This window comes from Calliopsis andreniformis, chromosome 6 (assembly GCF_051401765.1).
Source record: "Calliopsis andreniformis isolate RMS-2024a chromosome 6, iyCalAndr_principal, whole genome shotgun sequence".
NCBI classification, from domain to species: domain Eukaryota; kingdom Metazoa; phylum Arthropoda; class Insecta; order Hymenoptera; family Andrenidae; genus Calliopsis; species Calliopsis andreniformis.
The window spans coordinates 15,854,898-15,873,574 of record NC_135067.1 but is presented as its reverse complement, the minus strand read 5'-3'; the positions used below and the strand labels follow the sequence as shown (position 1 = coordinate 15,873,574).

Below are 18,677 nucleotides of genomic sequence, written 5' to 3'. Positions count from 1 at the left end.
CCCCGAGTAAGCCCCGCGATTCTCTTTTTACCTCTCCAGAGAATCCCCAATTTCTCTCGCGAGAGTACAGAAAAAGTGACCCGAGCAACCTCCGAAATCGCTCGTTTCAACCCGCCGAAAATCGGGACATTGTCTGGCCCCTCCCCTCGACGCGCTCGTTTTTACTCCGAACCCAACTTTCACCGCGATTTTCTGCGCTTTGGCGGTACTCGCCCCCGAGATCCCGCGCGCGACGTCCCACACGCGTAGGGAGCGGTCATGACAAACTATCACCACCAAAATTTCAAACACAAAAATAACAGAACCAATACCTGAATTACATATTAAAATAAATAATAGTAAATGATACCTATAACTTAAATTTAAATACAATCTTCCACTATCAAAGGGTGCGCGTAAACAGGTATAATTTTCTCTTGTATCATATGAAGGTATAACAAACATTAAAACAGAAAATGGTGTTAAACCATCAGAACAGATGTTCAACTACACTTGCGTTTCAAATGACATCGACCATTTCGTGACTGCAACATGACCGTGAATATTAATTTTGGTGGTTGGTCAATGGCGACCTATGACAGTCGGCGGTAGTCAGTGGATAGTGCGTGACTGCTGCCTACACAGGACGCCAACAAGTTTTCGCGCCGTCCCGCCACTCGAGGTACGCAAAACGAGGCGAGTGTAAGCGCGTGTCGTAATCCCACGCGTGCGTGCGTGCACGGCGCACACGGTCGCATCTATTCCCCGCCGAATAAGCCCATACGCCGCGAGCCATTCCCGCGCGCGTTGCCACAAAGGGCCCTCGCGGACAATGACGAATGAATCGCAACACACGGTGCGGGGATAATGCCGCTCGTCCCGCGGTCCGATCTCGACGAGTACCCACGTACACTCTACTTCCCTCTATTCTTTTCCGCGCCACGCCATCCCACTTCGGAAAAGCAGAGAACCATCTTTGCCGCGAGAGACGATTGAAATCGAGGTTGATGATCCTACCTACCTGTCTCGCGCAACTTTGCTGATCTAGATTTTTATGGATACGAACGGCTGCCTCTGAGAAACGCCTACTCAAGATTAAGTGTAAGGAAGCCATGTAATGTGGATGTGCGATAGGACCACGATTTATGGAATCGTAATTATACATCTTTGGTATCTAGGTTGCCGATTATTGGTTGTATTAGTGATGAGAATTAAAATTCAAATTGTGATCCAACTCATTGAACCCTAAAGTTGTGTAAACATATCATTTTATTCGCTATTTTTTGTAGTGAATGTGTACTATTGAATTCTGTTTTTCCGTGTTACTGTTACGAAAGGGAATAGCAAAGAGGTTCGATATTTCTTTCGTTCTCAGATTTTAGACGGTGAGAAGTTGAATAGTCGGGATCCTTGAATTCTACAATACTCTTGTGAGTTTCTTTTATCAGAAGAATATGAGAAAAGGAGGCTATAATATGTGAGGTCTTTTGTACCAGTTTTCCCGAAAGTGTTCTTATTCCACTTTTATTAGAAAGGGAAACAGAAATTTTTAATTGGTCCACGAGGCTCACCGAAACATTTGCATGTCTGAGTACCTGGAAATTGGATTTGGTACGCCGTGGGCCTTTCGACGTTTCCGCCAGCTGTTTTTTTCTCTTTATTGGCACACTTTCCGCCCTGCTGACGTCGGACTCGCCTCGAGAGGGAGAAATAGAGAGAAAAGAGACATCGGCCGCAGGGAAATAGCGAGTAGACGAGATATCTTCGTATTGATTTCGTCTCGAGCATTAAATCTGAATAGGCCAGAACTGAGGGAGTCGTCCAGGTGAAACCGAGGAGTTCGGAGCACTTTGGATGGCGCTCCGTTGCAAATTAAATTGCACTCGAACTCTGCCAGGCAACTGTGAGTAGGCCAATGCAATTGCCCTCAGACCGAACTATTATGCAAGCTAATATCATCGTGTTTACGTCACGTAACCATTGTTGGCGATACGGGGCTCTATTAAACGTGTGACAATGCATACAGAGGATCTATATTTTCTCTACCTCCTATCACTCCGCTATGCAGCCTTCAGCCCTGCGGTTTGACGCACAAGTTGACAACTGCAGAAATAACTATTCTGTGGTTTAGTGAAACTTTGTTCGTGACAACAAGCCCGACTGGTGTGCCTCGAGTCAATAATTCGTTAATTGTTTAACTAGCGTGCAACGTGTGAGCCCTGCGCTCTATTTTTAATTTACAGTTCAACTGATGCAAATGACATGAGTTACACACAGCTCACCGAGAGACCTGAATATTTCAGTGACAAATTCATTTAATTCTATTGTCACAAAATTATCGAATTTCACGTGTACTTCACATACCCCAATTAAAGTGTCATGTACATTCGATCAGTAACTAACCATGGTCCAATCGTTCTTCCGTTTTATTTTGACTAATAACTCGTATCCTGCCATCCTGAAAAATTAAATGGCGCCATTCACGTCGGATACAAAATAACCGCTGACCGAACTGGTTAACGTAAAATGAAAAGTACACTCAGCAGCGGGGGAGAGAGGAACTGATTTGCAAATGGACTCATAGAGGCTGGTCAAACAACGAAGCACAGGGAGCACTAAATTGCGCCACGGAACGATAACATTTAATACACCGTGGCCGCTGTCGACCACGGTTTACTTGACGTGTCAATTAATCGACCGAGCCATGGGGGAATGTTTTTTGCGCGCCGAGTCTTGGCAAATGTTTGCGCTCCGCCGTTACTCACCGCGAAAAGTGGCCAGGGCGAATACGATGATTCACTCGGTCGAGTCCCCCGTGAGCAAGAGTGCATCCGAGGTCCAGTGGTGCATTCTGAAACGAGGAATCTCGCGGGGCAGAAAGTGGAGCAGCGGAGCGAACAGCGCGCGTTTCGGTGTTCACGAGCTGGGAAAATGGGAGGAGGCGCGGGGGAAAAGAGCGAGGGAAAGGAATGAAATGGTACAGGAAGGCAGCGTAGAGGAGTCTCGAAGACGCGGAAAGAAACGCACACGGTCGTGCGACCTCCCAGTCTCGTCTTCCTTTGCGAAGCCGCGCAAGATGAAAAGGCCTCTACGACCCAGGACGAATCGCTTGATGAATTACGCTGAAAAGCAATGCATCATCGCGCGGGGAAATCTGGGATTGCACGGGGCAAGTGGAACAAATTCTGCCGCTGGAAAAACATCGCGTTGCATCACCCTCTAATTCGATCGATGCTCCGAGTCGAGCAGAAGTGGGGAATTCGAGCGAGAACAGGGGGGGAGGAAACGAAACTTTCGATAGCTTCGAGAAATGTCGACAATAGTCTCGCGCACAGTAGAGTTTCGACGCGGAGAGATGACGGAGGAGAAGCAAAAGTATATGGCTGGAGCAGAATAGAAGCTAGAGCTGCATTAAGAAGCTGCATTTACTCTTTCAGGCTTCGCTGTCAATAAGACCCGGGAGGCATTGTCTTCGAATGCATAAAGGGGCGAGGGAAGAAGTTTACAATTACACTGTGTACCTTGCTTCGTCTAAGATGGACTGCGAGGAAAAATTTACGAGCCTATTCTCCTTGAAGAAGAGAATCGATCGAGGAGAGGCAGCATCCTTTTCAATTAAGGATTGCGGCGAGGGATCCCATTGACCGCGCGATTTATCTTAAATAAATAGTTGATATTAAAAAAACTGAGATGATCGCAACCCTACGAGATCCATTTACCGATTCGACGATCTGTGTTTGCACGGTTCGCGGCATGTCGGCGAGGTCAGTGCACAGGTGAAAAGGCAGAGGAAAAGGGCGGATCGTTTTATAACTGATTACACGATAGACGGCAGATACGCCGGGAGGAAAACGTATTTGCGTGGTTTCGCTATCGCGATGCTGTAACCGCGTCGGACGCCTACAAGAAAGTTATTAAAGTTCAGCACACACGCTTGATCTCCAAAACGGGACGGTGCGATATTAAAAAAGAGAAAGTACGAAGAACGGCTCACTTTGATGAAACGTACTACCGTCGTAAATCTTTCGGTAGAAACAGTGAAGTAATTAGAAATGAAATTTAAGAAGACATTGTTTAGATTAGAAAGTATGTATATGGATAAGACCTGAAAAGATTTTAATACGATATCTCTAAAACACATACGATTTTATGTGTAAAAACGTTCGTTTCTATTAGATGGAAGGAAACTCATTTTTTGAGTAATTAAAGTCATGAAAAACTGTTATAACCCAGAATATTTTGTAAAGTGTGTGTCCCAATTAATTTAGCTGCGAGGGTGCCACCATATGTGAATGTTGAGTAGTTAAGACTGTAAAGTCTGACGAATCAGTCGTGCCTGGCAAGAGTCACGTACGCTCGAGGTGTAGCCCATTTTCCAAGAGGACTCTCGAAGGCTTGAAAAACACAGTTCAGTACGTATTTCTGTTATGGGTGGAAGGTATGTATAATGGAGGACTTGGAGTCCGTTCAAGTAGCGTTCCAAATTATAGGAATGCTCGGTTATAAACTAGTGTTGCTCTGGGAATTGAAATTTAAAAATTGAAAATTACATTTTTTATATCTCTTTCATCTTTGCATCGTACCACGATCCTACTGACATACAAAAATCTTCCTAAGTAACTTTTTACTAATTTTGAAGTCCCTACGAACCATTTAATCTACACGGAAGGAACTGTTAAGCAGAAGTTATTGAAGTCTCTTGTAAAATTTACAAGAGTACCCTAAAGGGCTTGAGCTTAATAGAACCAGTAAGAATCAACTTTGTAGATTTAACAAAGCCGCTTTTATTCTAGTCAAGCTACTTCTGCTAATGTTACAGCAGATCCTAAAAAAGTCTACCCTGCTCAAATCTACTGTTTCAGACTTTTGCAAGATCTGTCTGACCATTTTTTCCCAGTAGAAGACCCACTCTGTCTACCGACACAATTTCCATTTGCACCGTGCTTCCCAAACAAAACTGCATCGTTCCCGAAGGCTCAACTGTTCCATCATCCACGCCACATAATTCCAACATCTCAATTCCCATCCACCTCCATCCTCCACCCTCGCCCTTTCGATCCGCCTCCCTCGCGCAGCTCGCAGCAGAACATTCTGAAATAATCTAAAAGGCCAGGTTCGGAACAACGTTCCTTGAAACGCATCCAAAAAGTCCGTTTCCGGCGTGGAGTCGTCCGTGCACCGGCGAGCACCAAAAGGCTCATCGACCGCGACCGCATCATGTGAATGGAACCTTAGGTTCCGTGCCACCAGCTGGTTGTGAACGCGGCAGAGAGTCGGGCAGACGGTCTGTTCTGTCAATCCCCACCATCGTTCGAGCTACCGGAGCTCCTCCACTGCACAACCACCACACCACCGCCCCGCCGCCGTCTCCTGCACCGTCGCCACCACCACCGCCGCCAGGCTCCACCACCATCATCGTCGGCCACTACCATGGAAACCGACGAATGCGCATTCTGACTCCAGTTCAGCCGTCGGTTTCAACCTGCCAAGTCGTGCAGGTGTTGGCAAACGGTTGTTGCCATCCACGGCCGGATTCCGCGGACATATTCCCCCCGTGTGGACGATCGCGAGAGGTATCGTTCGGGGATCGTCCTAACGTCAGGGAGATCGGCAGACCGCGGCGTGTCGCGATTTTCGCGGGTCGAGAGGGTATCGCACCGGTTGCCACGGCGGGAAAACGAACGAGTGTTAAAAAAGAGGCGTGTTGCCGCAGGAGGGCTGCGATTTATGGAACCACCCCATGGATAGTAACATGTCGACTGCCGCCTTCATGCACCGGTATGGGAAAAAGTTTAGATCGATAACCTTGTCCCCGGCTATGGGGGGTCTTTCTCTCTCTCTTTCACTCTTTCTCTCTTTCTCTCGCTCTTCTCTATCTCTTCTGCTCTCTGTCTCGCTCCCTTCTACTATCTTTCTCTTTCCCTCTGTCACCGCTAGACCCTGTAATCGTCGTTCTCGCCCGTGGAGATCTGCTTCGCGAGTCCCCTCCGAAAAGTTCACCGAAAATGCTCGCCGGTTCGCGATCGATCGGTTTGTTGCTATGCAGCGACTATGCGAGGGTTCATTCGCGTGTCCTCCAGGGAACAGCTCGCGGGGATATCGGAGCCGGTGTACCCTGGCCGATCGGCTCGCGGAGCCGCAATACGTGCCTCGGTTTTTGTCGAATGTTTGTTCACGGAACGGTCGCCGCGCGAGGCAAGAAACGCGCCCACTTCCTCTCCGCGCCGCGAATCAATTTCACGGCTCTCGAAATCGTTTTCGGTCGCCCCTTCGTATCGCGCCTCTCGAGCCTGCTACGCGGAAACGCGGAGCGCAGGGACTTGCGAAATATTTTGGTAGCGAAGGGGTGCGGCGAATAGAGTGTCTGCTTGCACGAACGTTTTTATCGGTCGAGCAAACGTTCGGATAGGGCGTTGCGCTCATTGCACGGGCGCGATCGAGGTCTTTCGATTCCCGGTTAGGATGAGAAAATCGCGCGATCGATAAGCTACTCGGGTGCAAAGTGCGCCGCGAATAGGTTTACGCGCTTATGAAAGAGCTCGTAACAATGAGACTCGTTGATGCAATACCGGCAGAAACAATTGGCTCGCGGTACGATTCCATGCACCGTGGTTATCGTCCCCGTTTCGACGACCAACGAGGATCCTTGACCGATCAGATACGTCTAGGATGAATGTACCGACGTGTTTCTAATTCTTCCACGAATCGTGGATTCCTCTGTTCGCTGAGATAGCGGTCGGCGGAATGTGTTTTAAAATCGAACGTTCCCTTTGAACGAGAACGCACGGTCGTAAAACCGAGACTCTTTCTAGACGGCACATTCTATTAACCTGCATTTTCACGAGCGCGTCACCTGTTCAGTTCCCCCGGAACGACACGGTGTCGAATCGGACCAGCCCGCTTTCCTTGAACCTGCGGATACCGCAGCCATTGACCGCGACGTATTCCCTTCGCTCCGTAACGAAAGGACCTAAGTGCAGTCATTCTCTAGTCCTCTCTGCCCCTCTTTCTCGCTCCCCTTCGAGCCTATCTTCGCAGTCAGTGTCCCTGCCTCATTTGAATATCAGAATGACGCACCCGATTTATCGAAGGCCGTGAAAAATTATTACAAATAGCTCTGCCAGTGGAGCCCGTATGTTTTAGCGTATCGAATACCCCTATCGCGTCGGGAATAGCTAGATGGCTTTCGTTGCTTTTTGTTGAGTTCTTTTGCTGCTGTGATTCGAATGATTTCAAATGGTTTGCTGGGTTCTTAGAAGAGCTTAGTTTTTTAGGAAATAAAATAAGAGAATATTGTATATTCTTTTATAGAGTTTCTTGTGGAACTTTCTATACTGTTTCAGTAGTTGATTTAATGGCGTGATTAAGTTTGAGAGTGAATTTTGTTTGATGGAAAAACAGAATAGGATCGTATGGGTTACTACTACGTAAAAGTTTGAGTAACTGTTGCAAACAAAAGTTGAAGATTAACTGGCCACATATGGAGCATATAACGAGTTCGTTGAACCTCAGAAGCAAGCTGTTTTTTAATTAAGATATACAGAAACAATATTAGAACACACTTTCACTAAAGAAAGTTGTTTAGTTCTACAATACCAGAGGCATGTTCCGATAGACTCCGATCTAAGAAACCTTTAAATGTTCAACAGTACCAGTTTACAAACTCGAACTTCTGAAACAACGAATTACAGAAAGAAGCTAATGGAACATGCTTTCACTAACGAAAGTCGAACGCTTCTACACAACAGAAGAAATCAGTAAGACTCACTGTACAAACACAACACAATTCCCAAAAGCCAAGAAATTTCACTCTGCTACTCCATCTTCCAAAGAAGAGGTCACAGTCGAAATCCCCAAGACCTAAGAAACGTCAACCCGCAACACGCCACATCAATCTTCCGTCAAACACAGCACACCCTCGCCAAAGGACATTGTTAGCTTGCAGGCTTACAAGAAATTCGCACGTATCGGTGTGTCGAGGCACCACAACAGGCTTACGACAGTCAAGACAGAGAATTGCGACACATCCCAGTAACCGTGTACAAACTTGAGAGCAAAGTGAACACGCCCTCGGAGGTTCGCGAGGGATCGCGCCTCTTCCAGTCGCCTCCGGCGAGACGCCGAAACGCGAGCGCTCATAAAGCCTTCGGAGTTATATAACGAAACGGGAGAGACAGCGAAAACAGAGGAGTCGGTTCGGCAACGCGTGGAATATTTCACCAATAGCGGTCGCAGAACGACGGGGTTCCCTGGTTCCGGTCTAGAACCAGCCGCTTAGTCATTCCACGCTAAAGGGGGATTCTCATATCAAACTGGGGACTTCTTTTGCGAATTTTTCTTGAAAAAATGCTGATAATATCGATATAAACTATTTTCTAGGTTTTCTAGGTTCTAAAATATCGGTTGCTATCGATACATCTGTAATTTTCCAAACTTGTGAAATGTCTCGAATACTCACGAGCGTTACTGTATCTACACAGGTTAGTCTCGGTTGTCCTAGTGTTAATTCCAACCGCGCTACCCTCCTACTCGTGACCCCCTCGCGGCTTATTCAAAGTGCATCCCCGTGTTGGGATCGGCGTGTCGTGTCGCCGCTGCGTGCCGCGTAATAAAAGCGAAACGCGGAATCGATACATCTCTCGCTGGGACGCGCGGTTCTGTGCGCCGACTCGCGGCTATCCGATTACGATCTTGATTCACGATCGAAAAACTTCCCCCGCGAGCCTTCCCCGATCCGTAGCTCGGCATCGGCTAGGGCTGCGATCATAACTCCCGATACGCAGTCGGTGATACCTCAGCGAAAGCAGCGAGAAAGACCACGGCGAGTGTTCGATATCGATTCGTTCGACGATTTCGAATGCAACCCGCGTACGGGCCCGTTGTTTTATGTCTTCTTCTTCGATCCGAGGAACGGAGGAACAGAAGGCGGCTTTAGGCGCGATCCAGCGGCGCGATACGCTCGAGCCAGCTAGGTATTCCAGTCGAGGACGAAAAAGTAGATGGCCGATATGAGGGAACCTATAGAAAACGGGATTACCAGGAATTTATCGGCTCTGGTTCGCGCCTTCCGCGCGCGTATCGCCGTCGACCGATCGTGTGTCGCCTCGAATTCTGTGGACGTCGACAGTTGTCGTAGACTTTCGTGTATGCTTTGTACGCGTCCTGAGAAAAGCGTGTACACGTCGACCATCTGGAGGAACAGTTACTTTTCGATGACAATAGATTTCAAGGGGCTTGGTTCGTTTCTTACGGTGTCCCACATCCACGGCTAATGAATCATGCATGAGCTCCATTTTCGAGGCTGAACCTAATGAACTCCACGGTATAAACTTTGAGATTTGAAGTACAGTGTTTTTACACCAATCCAGAGACCAGACCTAGATTAATGAGGAGTGAGGATATACAGAGGACCTCACCCTTTAAGATCCCTCATTTTTCATCTACTAAAATTTCTACAAATATTTGAGGAAAAATTATTCTATACATATGGAAGGTTTTCTTCAAAAATCATATCTCTACTGTAGAGTTTTTAAGTATACTTTGCCTAAAGGATCGAAAATATGTAATCATCCTTTATAGAACTCTCTCAGAATAAGGCCAACTACACATCTATGATGACATAAAAAATACTTCATTTGAGACCTCGAAAAAAAGCATCCCTTGCAGTACATTGGTCCTTCGATATCATTCAAATCGCATGTAAAATATTTTTTGGTACCATCACAATTAGAAAAAAAATTATTCAAGTGGCCTTTACTTAAGTAGACCACCCTGTATAAGAAGAAACACTGAAAAGAATATCCAAAGACTGTTCGACAGAGAGTGCAAGAAAGAGGGCCACGAAGATGTCCCATTCGCGGAGACCGTTCCTTGAACGAAGGTTGCCTAACTGGAGCAACCGATGCAAAAAAAAGGGGAACGAGAATAACTCGGCAACCGGTCGTCTCCTCTACTTTTCCAAGATAAGCGTGACACTTTTCGCGAGAAAGAATAAGGCCGTAGCCGCAGAGTCGTATTAGGTCGGCGCGTTGCTCGCGTTGTTACAAGTGCGTTCACACGCGGCCATGCAGCCGACTACGGCGCGAGGCAACTGGAGCTAGCCGCGATGCGCTCGATAGGTGCGTATAAGCAGCGGGTCGACGCTGGCGGAGCGCAGCCCGCTGCAATCCGCGTTACGTTGCTCGTATCCGTGACAAGGAGCCACGGGGACGAGCCCAGTAACGTCGAGCCGCAAAGTGAAACTCGCCGAAGGTTTCCTATAGGGTTACACGGCCATCCATGAGAGAGTGCTCTGCCTCTGGTGCCCTGCCTCTGCCCCCTTTATACCGAAACGAGTTTTACGCGTCGGACGATATCGGTTACCGCCAAGCCGAGCATTTATTACTTACGTGGAACCCGGAAGATCGATCGAACGGAAGTGGACTACAAACTTGAACCGTGTCGCGTTGCTATCTGGGGATGGGCTCTGCGAACCTTCGAGAAGAGCTACTGTTCTGGTATGGTCGGTGCTAGAGAACTCGGGAGAATCTCAGAGCTAACTTTCGGGACTTCTGATTAACGTATAGGGTCCCAGGTGTTCTGGGATGTAGGTCAATGAGGCGAGACTAGAGAAGAATATTCGTGTCTCGTGAGAAGTTCCTTGTACTGCATTTAGGGTAATGAGTTTCAGGGGACTTCTCGTGGGACGTCAACAGTAGTTGTTTGAGATTTGAAAATGTGAAAAGATAGTAGGGAATATTTTTCCAAGTATCTAATTTTTCTTAGTATAAATATTACGAGTAGTGAGAGAAATTGAAATCTGATTTTTATAATCCTCGTAACCAAAAGATGGAGCAAGGTTTTTGTCTCTTAAAGTATCCTGTATTTCTCTTAATGATGTGATTAAGGATTCAACGTGGACCGTCCAAGTCTAAAGAATTCGAGTATTTGCATAATTATTTACTGAATGGATTAGATTGTCTTATGAATGATCGTAGTAGTCGGATGAACGAGAGGATGCTCCTTCAGACGAGCCTTTTCCAATAATCTCCGCTCGCCTATCCCGGGAGAGAGAGAACTCGTAGCAGTTACTTGGTTTTGCGTCGCACCGAATCGAAACTCGTTTTACTAGTCGGTCGTTATGGAATACCGGCGAATCGAGCCGTTCGCTACTTACGTGGAACCCGGAAGATCGATTGGACGGAAGTGGTGCATGTAACATCGTGCCCGATTCTCATAAACGGGGGACAGTAATTAATTGCATCAGCCGCGCGCCGCCCTTTGCTCTCAAGTTTATGTCTGTGTTTACAATCGCGAGGTTTCCAATTACCTTAAAAGATCGGGAGACGTAATCAAGTCTTCAGGAGTTTACTGGAGTAACTAAGTCTATAACGATGGCATGTTTTATACGACGGTGTACAATATTCTGTGGTATCGCGTTAACTATTATAATAGTAGCTAATGAGGAATAAATATACATTGAAGAAATTCGATACATAGAACTTTATACAGATGGTGTTTCGAAATAGGAAGGTATAAATTGGAAGATGAATCGAGGATAAACAAATATATATGGAAAATGGTTACGTAAATATTCAATATTTACTCAATTTATCCTCGTTTCTGAAACATACGTAATGATGTACATAAATGCATACCTCGGGTAAACTATTAATCCAAGAAAATATGTCGATTCACCTACTTCGTTCTCCAAACAAGCACTCACACTTCCCTCGTGCCCTACATGAATCGCGAAGATATTGAAAACGATCGAGTAACACAGTCCCCTCGTTGCATCTGTAAAAGTCGAAAGTCGATTCCCAGAAGCCCAGTTGCCTAGAGCTAAAGCGTTTTCTATTAACGAGAAAAAAGACTGAATAATATGGTCAACGTTCGCTCGGTCGTAAAACGAGGCTACACATATCCGACATTTCTAGTCGTTCCTTCGCGAGACCCGGAAGATCCATCGCGAAAGAAACCTAGAAGCAAGAGGGTATATATCTTATTTTACGACTTTGTGCATAATATCAGCGGAAATGCTCCTTGGAAACAATTCCAGAAATTCGCGGGTTGCGCTCCAGCGACGAATACGTCATCGGTACGCGTTTCTGCAGCACGGAGGCAATTTCCGTCGATCGATCGCGTTAGTCCACGTCCAAAGTTAGGGATGTCGGCGCAGGGAACGCGACACGTATCTCCGCTCGCATACGAAGGCTGCATTCAGCGGACAATAGAGAGACGGGGTCTCGTTTTACTCGTGGAAAACGATATCGGTTACCGAGCATTTACCGTACGAACCCGGAAGATCGATCGAGAGGAAGTCGTTCGCGAACATTAAGCCCACTTGCTCCCCTTTTTCATAAGCGTTTTTACCACCTCCCAGCGGTCCCCGATTATTCTCCTCGCGGCTACTCCATAGAAGCTCGGCGATGGTCGTTTTCGAGGAACTGATTAATCGCGGGAGCCTCGAGCCGCAACGTTTTCTGCCATTCAACGGTCCCACGGAAATCGTCCCTTTCTAAAGGCATCGCCGCCACGCTGTTCAAGTGCGCTTCTTATTAATTTTAAGACACCGTTAAGACGCGATCCGCTTATGAAAACGCACCACGGAATGAACAATATGCGCTACGGGGAAGACCGCCAGACTAGCGATAAAATTTTATGAGCCGAGTGCATCGATCGTTGGTAGGATTATACCGTGTGCAGAGGGATAATCTGTTTCTTGGCTTATCGAGGAGGTTGCCTTTTATTAATATTCCAAGGGAATTTATTTCTTCATTCCATGGCGCGATTCATCTGAACTTCTGTTATGCTTTTTGCTCTTTCTCATTTAATTCGTAATTTCATTTTTAATTGAGTGATTCAGAGTTCAGGAGATTTGATTTTTTTAGATTTCATCCTTGGATCGATAAATTAGCATCAGAGTACATAATAACATCATAGACACAGCTGTAGGGAGGAACTTTAAGGTCTTCAACACTAACGAGTGGGGCTCCTTATGGGGCGTTTAAAACAGGCCAGAGAATGTTCGTTTTTCCCCTCGGTTCAGCAAAATTCAAGCGAGACGAGTATTCTTTCATTTAGTTGTCGATTTTATTCATTCATAATGATCTCAATAAAAAAACTTCAAAAAACTAAAGAGATACGCTAAGTATATGAAGAAGTCCAAGACGAAAGAAGTACCATAAAATAAATCTTGCTCCTTTACGAATCACAAAAAACTAGAAAAAAATAATCACTAGAAAAGAAACATTTACTTTCTTCAAAGTCTTGTGCAATCCAACAATAATTGAATTTTACTGAAGATAGGAGAACAACGAGCATTCACTCGATTGGTCAAAACGCACCACTAGGTGTAACGCTCACTTTTCAAATTTTCAAATATTTAAATCCTCAACTACTCAACAGTTCAAAGCTTCTCATTTACATCACACGCAACAGACAACATTCACCGTACCATAAGGGTTAATTTACGAAAATAGTGGTTACTATATCACCATACCCTTCCTGTACCCGCACACAGATGCTCCTCCAGTATAACGCCAGAGGATGCCCACGTTTGAGGCATATTTGGCGTACAAAGGGTCGATCGCGTTTTATAGAGGTATTTGCTTTCCAGTGACCCGGCCGATCACCTGTCCAGTCCCTTTGGTGGTCTCCTTAGCAGCTTACAGCCACCCACCATCCCCATTTACATACTCCTTCCCTTCTCCCACGTCCCACGTACACATGCCTATCTCGCGCATCCCGAGGCCCATCGCGATCCCTGACGCAATTGCTGGCAACGGTATCCGCGCTAAGAGGGACGCCTGTCGCAACAGATGAAGTGTTGTCGTATCGGTTCGCGAACTATCCACTGGCTTCCGCGGTAAGCGCTCTTTGACACGGATTAACATTCATCGATTCAAGTGGGCCGGTGTTTCGCGAGGCGTACGACGACAAAGGGAGGGGCCCTGGGATTATGCACCGAGCACAGTCATTACGCCGAGGGCCGTGTATACGATACACGGCAATAACAGTGCATTAACCATACCGTCATGCATTGGGGGAGACGATAATGAGAGATGTGCATCGTGCACGACGCCGCGGGGAGGGCGAGCTTCCTTGCATCGGCCAGGATACGAATTCGAGACGACCTTAATTTCGCTGAAAAAATCTCGGTCGTATCTCTGTTTCTCAGAGAATTTTTCCTAAAGACTTCGAACCAGGGCAGAGAGCGTGCAGAGATCGCGCATCGACGATCTCTCGGGCGTCTAGCGTCGAGGGACGAAACACGAGGGGGCGAATGAAGTGAATGGGAGATTTCAACGAAATGCAGAGATATTCCCTGGGAATATTCTTGTTATAGAAACGGTGGAGGATGGCAGCGATTTCTAGTGTTTACACGCGTCGAATGTCGCTCTTCGTCAGGGAATTCAGAGTGGGAAGAATAAAGGAGGAGCGGCGCCCTACTTGCATCGTTTTCGAAGGAGAACTCGAACAGCCGCGCGATGATGCTCCGGTGCATCCATCGTGCCGTCTGCACTTCTCGAGGCCGCGAAATTGCAGACATCGACGGAAAAATGAGACAGCTTTCTTAATCGTTCTCCTTCCGGTAATGATTCTCGATATTAGGTAATATTTCATGCTACGAAGTAGTACGAACTTTATGTTGCTGAACGTGGAATCACGTCTGTCGACAAGAAAATGTGTAGGTCTGATTTGAATCGTGGAATATCCTCTTCGCTAGGTTTTAGTTTACATTTTTCATGGTTTTGCGATATTTGCATCGTTTTCCTGAATGTAGAACTGAAGGAGCACACTTTTGGTGGACTGTGAACAGGTTATTTTTCGGCTCAAGTCATTAGTAATCATCGCATATTTGCTTATCTCGTTCGACGAGCGCAAGGTCACCTTCGCATTTACATTTCTGCGAATGATAGGGGAATTATGCAACACGCGAGGATTTCATGAGTTTTGTGTAATCATGCGCACTACAAACAGGGGAGTTCATACTTCTAGTGTCGACAAAAAGACTTGTAATAATCTGAAGCACTTCGGAGAATTTAATCTTGCTCTCTGGGTTGTGATTTAATACGCTTGGCCTCTTTAGAGATGTATTTTTTAATCTTTTGCTTCAGTGATTTTTCGTTTGTTTCCACTTGTCAATCAGGCGTCAAAATTTCTCTTTTTCTTATTAGAAAATTCCATGTTAAGTATTCATTCATCACAGTGTCTATTATATCTTCGTCAATCACATTTGAAGTAGATAAACGGAGGTGCACGCAAAGTGTGAATATCCTCGAAGAGATTAACATGCAAGACCCATGTCGAAAGCGGCTTAGATTCCAACGAAGTCAATCAAGCAAATTGGATATACGTATAGGGTATCAGTCAATTGGTGGTGCAACCTAACAGAGGAAGCGATCCAACGTGGAGGAATAAATCGAGTTTAAAGGCTCGAGACATTAACGATACTTTAATGTGGGAACGAGCGTGGATCAAGGTTTAACTATTTGCACTTGGTGACTTTAATGATGAAAGATTAACGTGAAGCTTCTGAGAAGCACAAAGACCAAAATAAAGATTGATACATTATTGTTGTACACCGGAATGAGAAGTACTTAACTTATCAGTAATTAACAAAGAAAAAATCTCATCTCTTTTACAGTCTCTTATGGGACTCAGGTCTTTTATTTATGGCATTCAGGTCTTCAGGTAACCCCAGTTACAAAGTGATTAAGTCAGTTTCAGAGACTCGAACGACCAGCGAGAGTGATCCCAACTAATTTATTTTGTACCCCAGCTATGGTTATCGGTTACTCTTCTTAATGACTAGAGCCACCGCAACACTGGTTATCCAGTTATACTACAATCCTAAACCAGAGTTTCCCTTTCACAGGGACATGAAAATATTCGAGGGCGTTATCAACGATCGACGAAACGTTTGCCTTCGGTAACGTGAGAACGTTTCTCGCGGAGCTTCGCAAAAATGTTGTGCGGTGGAATTGCGGCGTGCAGAGAACGCTCGGTAGATTAGCGAGCTGCAATTTAATGCAACAACGTCGTGGCCGAGCTCGACGTGCCACGTATCGGTGGCACTAAACAAACGAACGAAGGCCCCTTGCAGTTCGTAAGTCATTATTAACCCGCGTATAATTACACGGCCCCGCCGAAGCGAGCTTCCAACCAGCCTAAGAAAAGAAGCCACTGTACGCCGCGGAAAGGTATTTAAATTGGCTTAGTATAGAGATACGTCGTCCTTTAAGAAGTCGCCGCGCGCGCACGATTATCTCGACCCGCTCTTGATGCGCGTGCACCTCTCTGTACCTGTATGCACGCGGCAAGGTGCATCGCGTTATTCGATCGAGCATTCCCTTCGACATTCGGAGCTGGATATTCAGGAATTCCGTGTCCATACACCTGGGCTAAATCCTCTTTTCATTAGAGAACGATTGCAGATTATTTAGAGGACGTTTTTATGCAAATAATCCGTTCGAGCAGGTGCCACGGATGATGCTTACACAGATAATCGGTGGAATAATATTCCCAAGAACCATCCACAATGAACAAACTATCATTTCAATGATAATATAACCACGAAGTAAGAAAGTTTTAATGAAAGATGGAAATTTATAGTTAGAATTTTGAATTTAAATTTCAAATACAGCTTAGCTATTGTAACAAGAATAGACATTTACAGTCCACGGCTTTTTCCTTTGCGTTGAGAACTGTAACGGTTAAACCTCGTTCGTTAACTTTACGACGACTTAGAATATTCCAACCGATTTGGTAACCGTTTCTTTCCTGCAGACTCACGCTTCGAAAAGTACGAGCCGCATAAGTTTTATCGCGTGTAATTACGATACCACTCTCGCTTTTGCTCCTCAAGGAGATGACAATAATGGTCCGTCGCGTGTATTTCATCGCGAACGAGCGATGGGGCTCTTTCGACAGAGGCAATGAAAGTTCCAGTGAAAGTTATAGTTTACTGTCGCAAATTGCAAAGAGACCAAGATGAACGAGCAATTTCACCTTTATTTGCACTGCTGGAACGCCCGGTGTGCATAGACAGACAGGAAAACCATCTAGAATTTTACAACGACGATTATCGAAAGTGGGATGCATTTCGCGTGAACACACGCAACGCGCTCCACGCCAGTCTATTCGTAAAAAGTCGGATTCCAAGGACTGTCGATTTCTACCGAAGGTGGATTTGCAGGATATCAACGGATTTTGTGCAGATTCCTACCGAACGAGTTTATCCGGGCTTATCATGGGTAAACAGTGTCTCAAGGACGACTTTCTCGTTTACGGCTACCTGCTAGGATCGTTGTCTCGAAAGGTTCGCACGATTTATGATGAGACCATTTGTGCCATAAATAATCCACGATCTATTATTTAATTTTTTTTTAGCAAACTTCTGTCCCCTCGAGAATTCAAGTTCTACGTCAGTATTCTGCATAAAATACCCATTAAAATTCGCCGATCAACATTTTCTACAAATAAACCGTTTATTCATCGAATCGAATAACTCAACGAAACAAAAATATTTATACTTCTTTGACGCATGAAAAGATAAAAATATTCAAAAATTTAAAAAATTCAAAAAGTGGAGCCAATCAATTTAGGCTGTGATTGGTTGAAATGGTACTCAAATATTCAAATGAATTTTTTTAAAAGTTCATCAACAGTCACGCGCAAAAACAACGTTACATATTCCTCATTTGAAATGAAATTTCCCTGACGTAAGAAGTGGTTTCCTTTTCGATTGTACAATCGATTGCATCACACAATGTTCCCGTAGAAAGACATTTCTCCCGAGTGAAGTTGTCTCCTCGAGACGACAACTGGAGAACACCTGTTCTCAGTTCTCGCAGCGGAACGAGTCAGCACAATTCTGGGATCCCCGTAACGAGTCCTCGGCAGCCTACACTTTTCTGTCTCGAAATTTTTCCAAGCGACTGTGTCGCGGCGTTGTGCAACGAACCATTGTCTCTGCGTTCGAAACGACAACGCAAACGGCCCCCGTAATAGGAGCGCCTCGTCCGTGCAAACGAGAGGGTCGAACGAGATTAATCGCGAGGCGAACGCCACGCGTCGCGTACTTCACGACGCAGGCGAAACGACGCTTCCCGATATCGAGAGATTCCGAGAGTTGACTCTTTCAAGGCTCCAGGGTCGATCACCCCATTTGTTTACGATTACCTACCCAAGGCTGAACCACTTACTCGGGACAAGTGGCGGCGCAAAAAAACGAGAGAAAAGAAACCTGCGTTTCGTTCTCCCTTTTTCTTCCCCCTTTTAACCTATGCATTTAGATCGGCGCTCGCGCACGCGCAACAGTCAAACGGCGTGAAAAGAAGGGAACCTTTCTTGCAACACCTCTACGAAACGTCTAATAAAGGATCCATAAATTTTAATTCATTGCGCATGTAATTTGTATTCATAAGCGCAATTTTCAGCGTACGGTGGGGCCACTCGAGAGGGCAATAAATATCGCGAATATTTGAGACGTTGCAAAATAACGTGAGCGTCAGGCAACGCGGAGCGCGCGCTCGGCGTGAAAAGTTTGCGCATGACTTTCCCATGACGACGCACCGACGTGTTATCGAGACACGGATTATTATTACTTAGAATAACTGGCTAAGTTTTTTCTTGACTCACCCTTTCGATGGTGTGCACATACTCTCACGAAGACTCCTCTATCGATTATCGATCGTTGGCTTCCATCGCAGACC

General features: G+C 45.8%; 1 protein-coding gene across 2 annotated transcripts in view; it reads left to right on the top strand.

Annotated features, from left to right (window-relative positions):
• The first annotated feature begins 5,593 nt into the window (after positions 1 to 5,593).
• The window catches only part of LOC143180846 (uncharacterized), a 35,524-nt gene continuing 22,440 nt past the window's right edge, over positions 5,594 to 18,677 (top strand). For both annotated transcript variants that reach the window (XM_076380845.1, XM_076380844.1), the window contains exon 1: positions 5,594 to 5,757. In XM_076380845.1, coding sequence (XP_076236960.1) covers positions 5,720 to 5,757 — 38 coding nt within the window. In that variant the 5' untranslated portion in view covers positions 5,594 to 5,719. The remainder of the gene's footprint in view (positions 5,758 to 18,677) is intronic.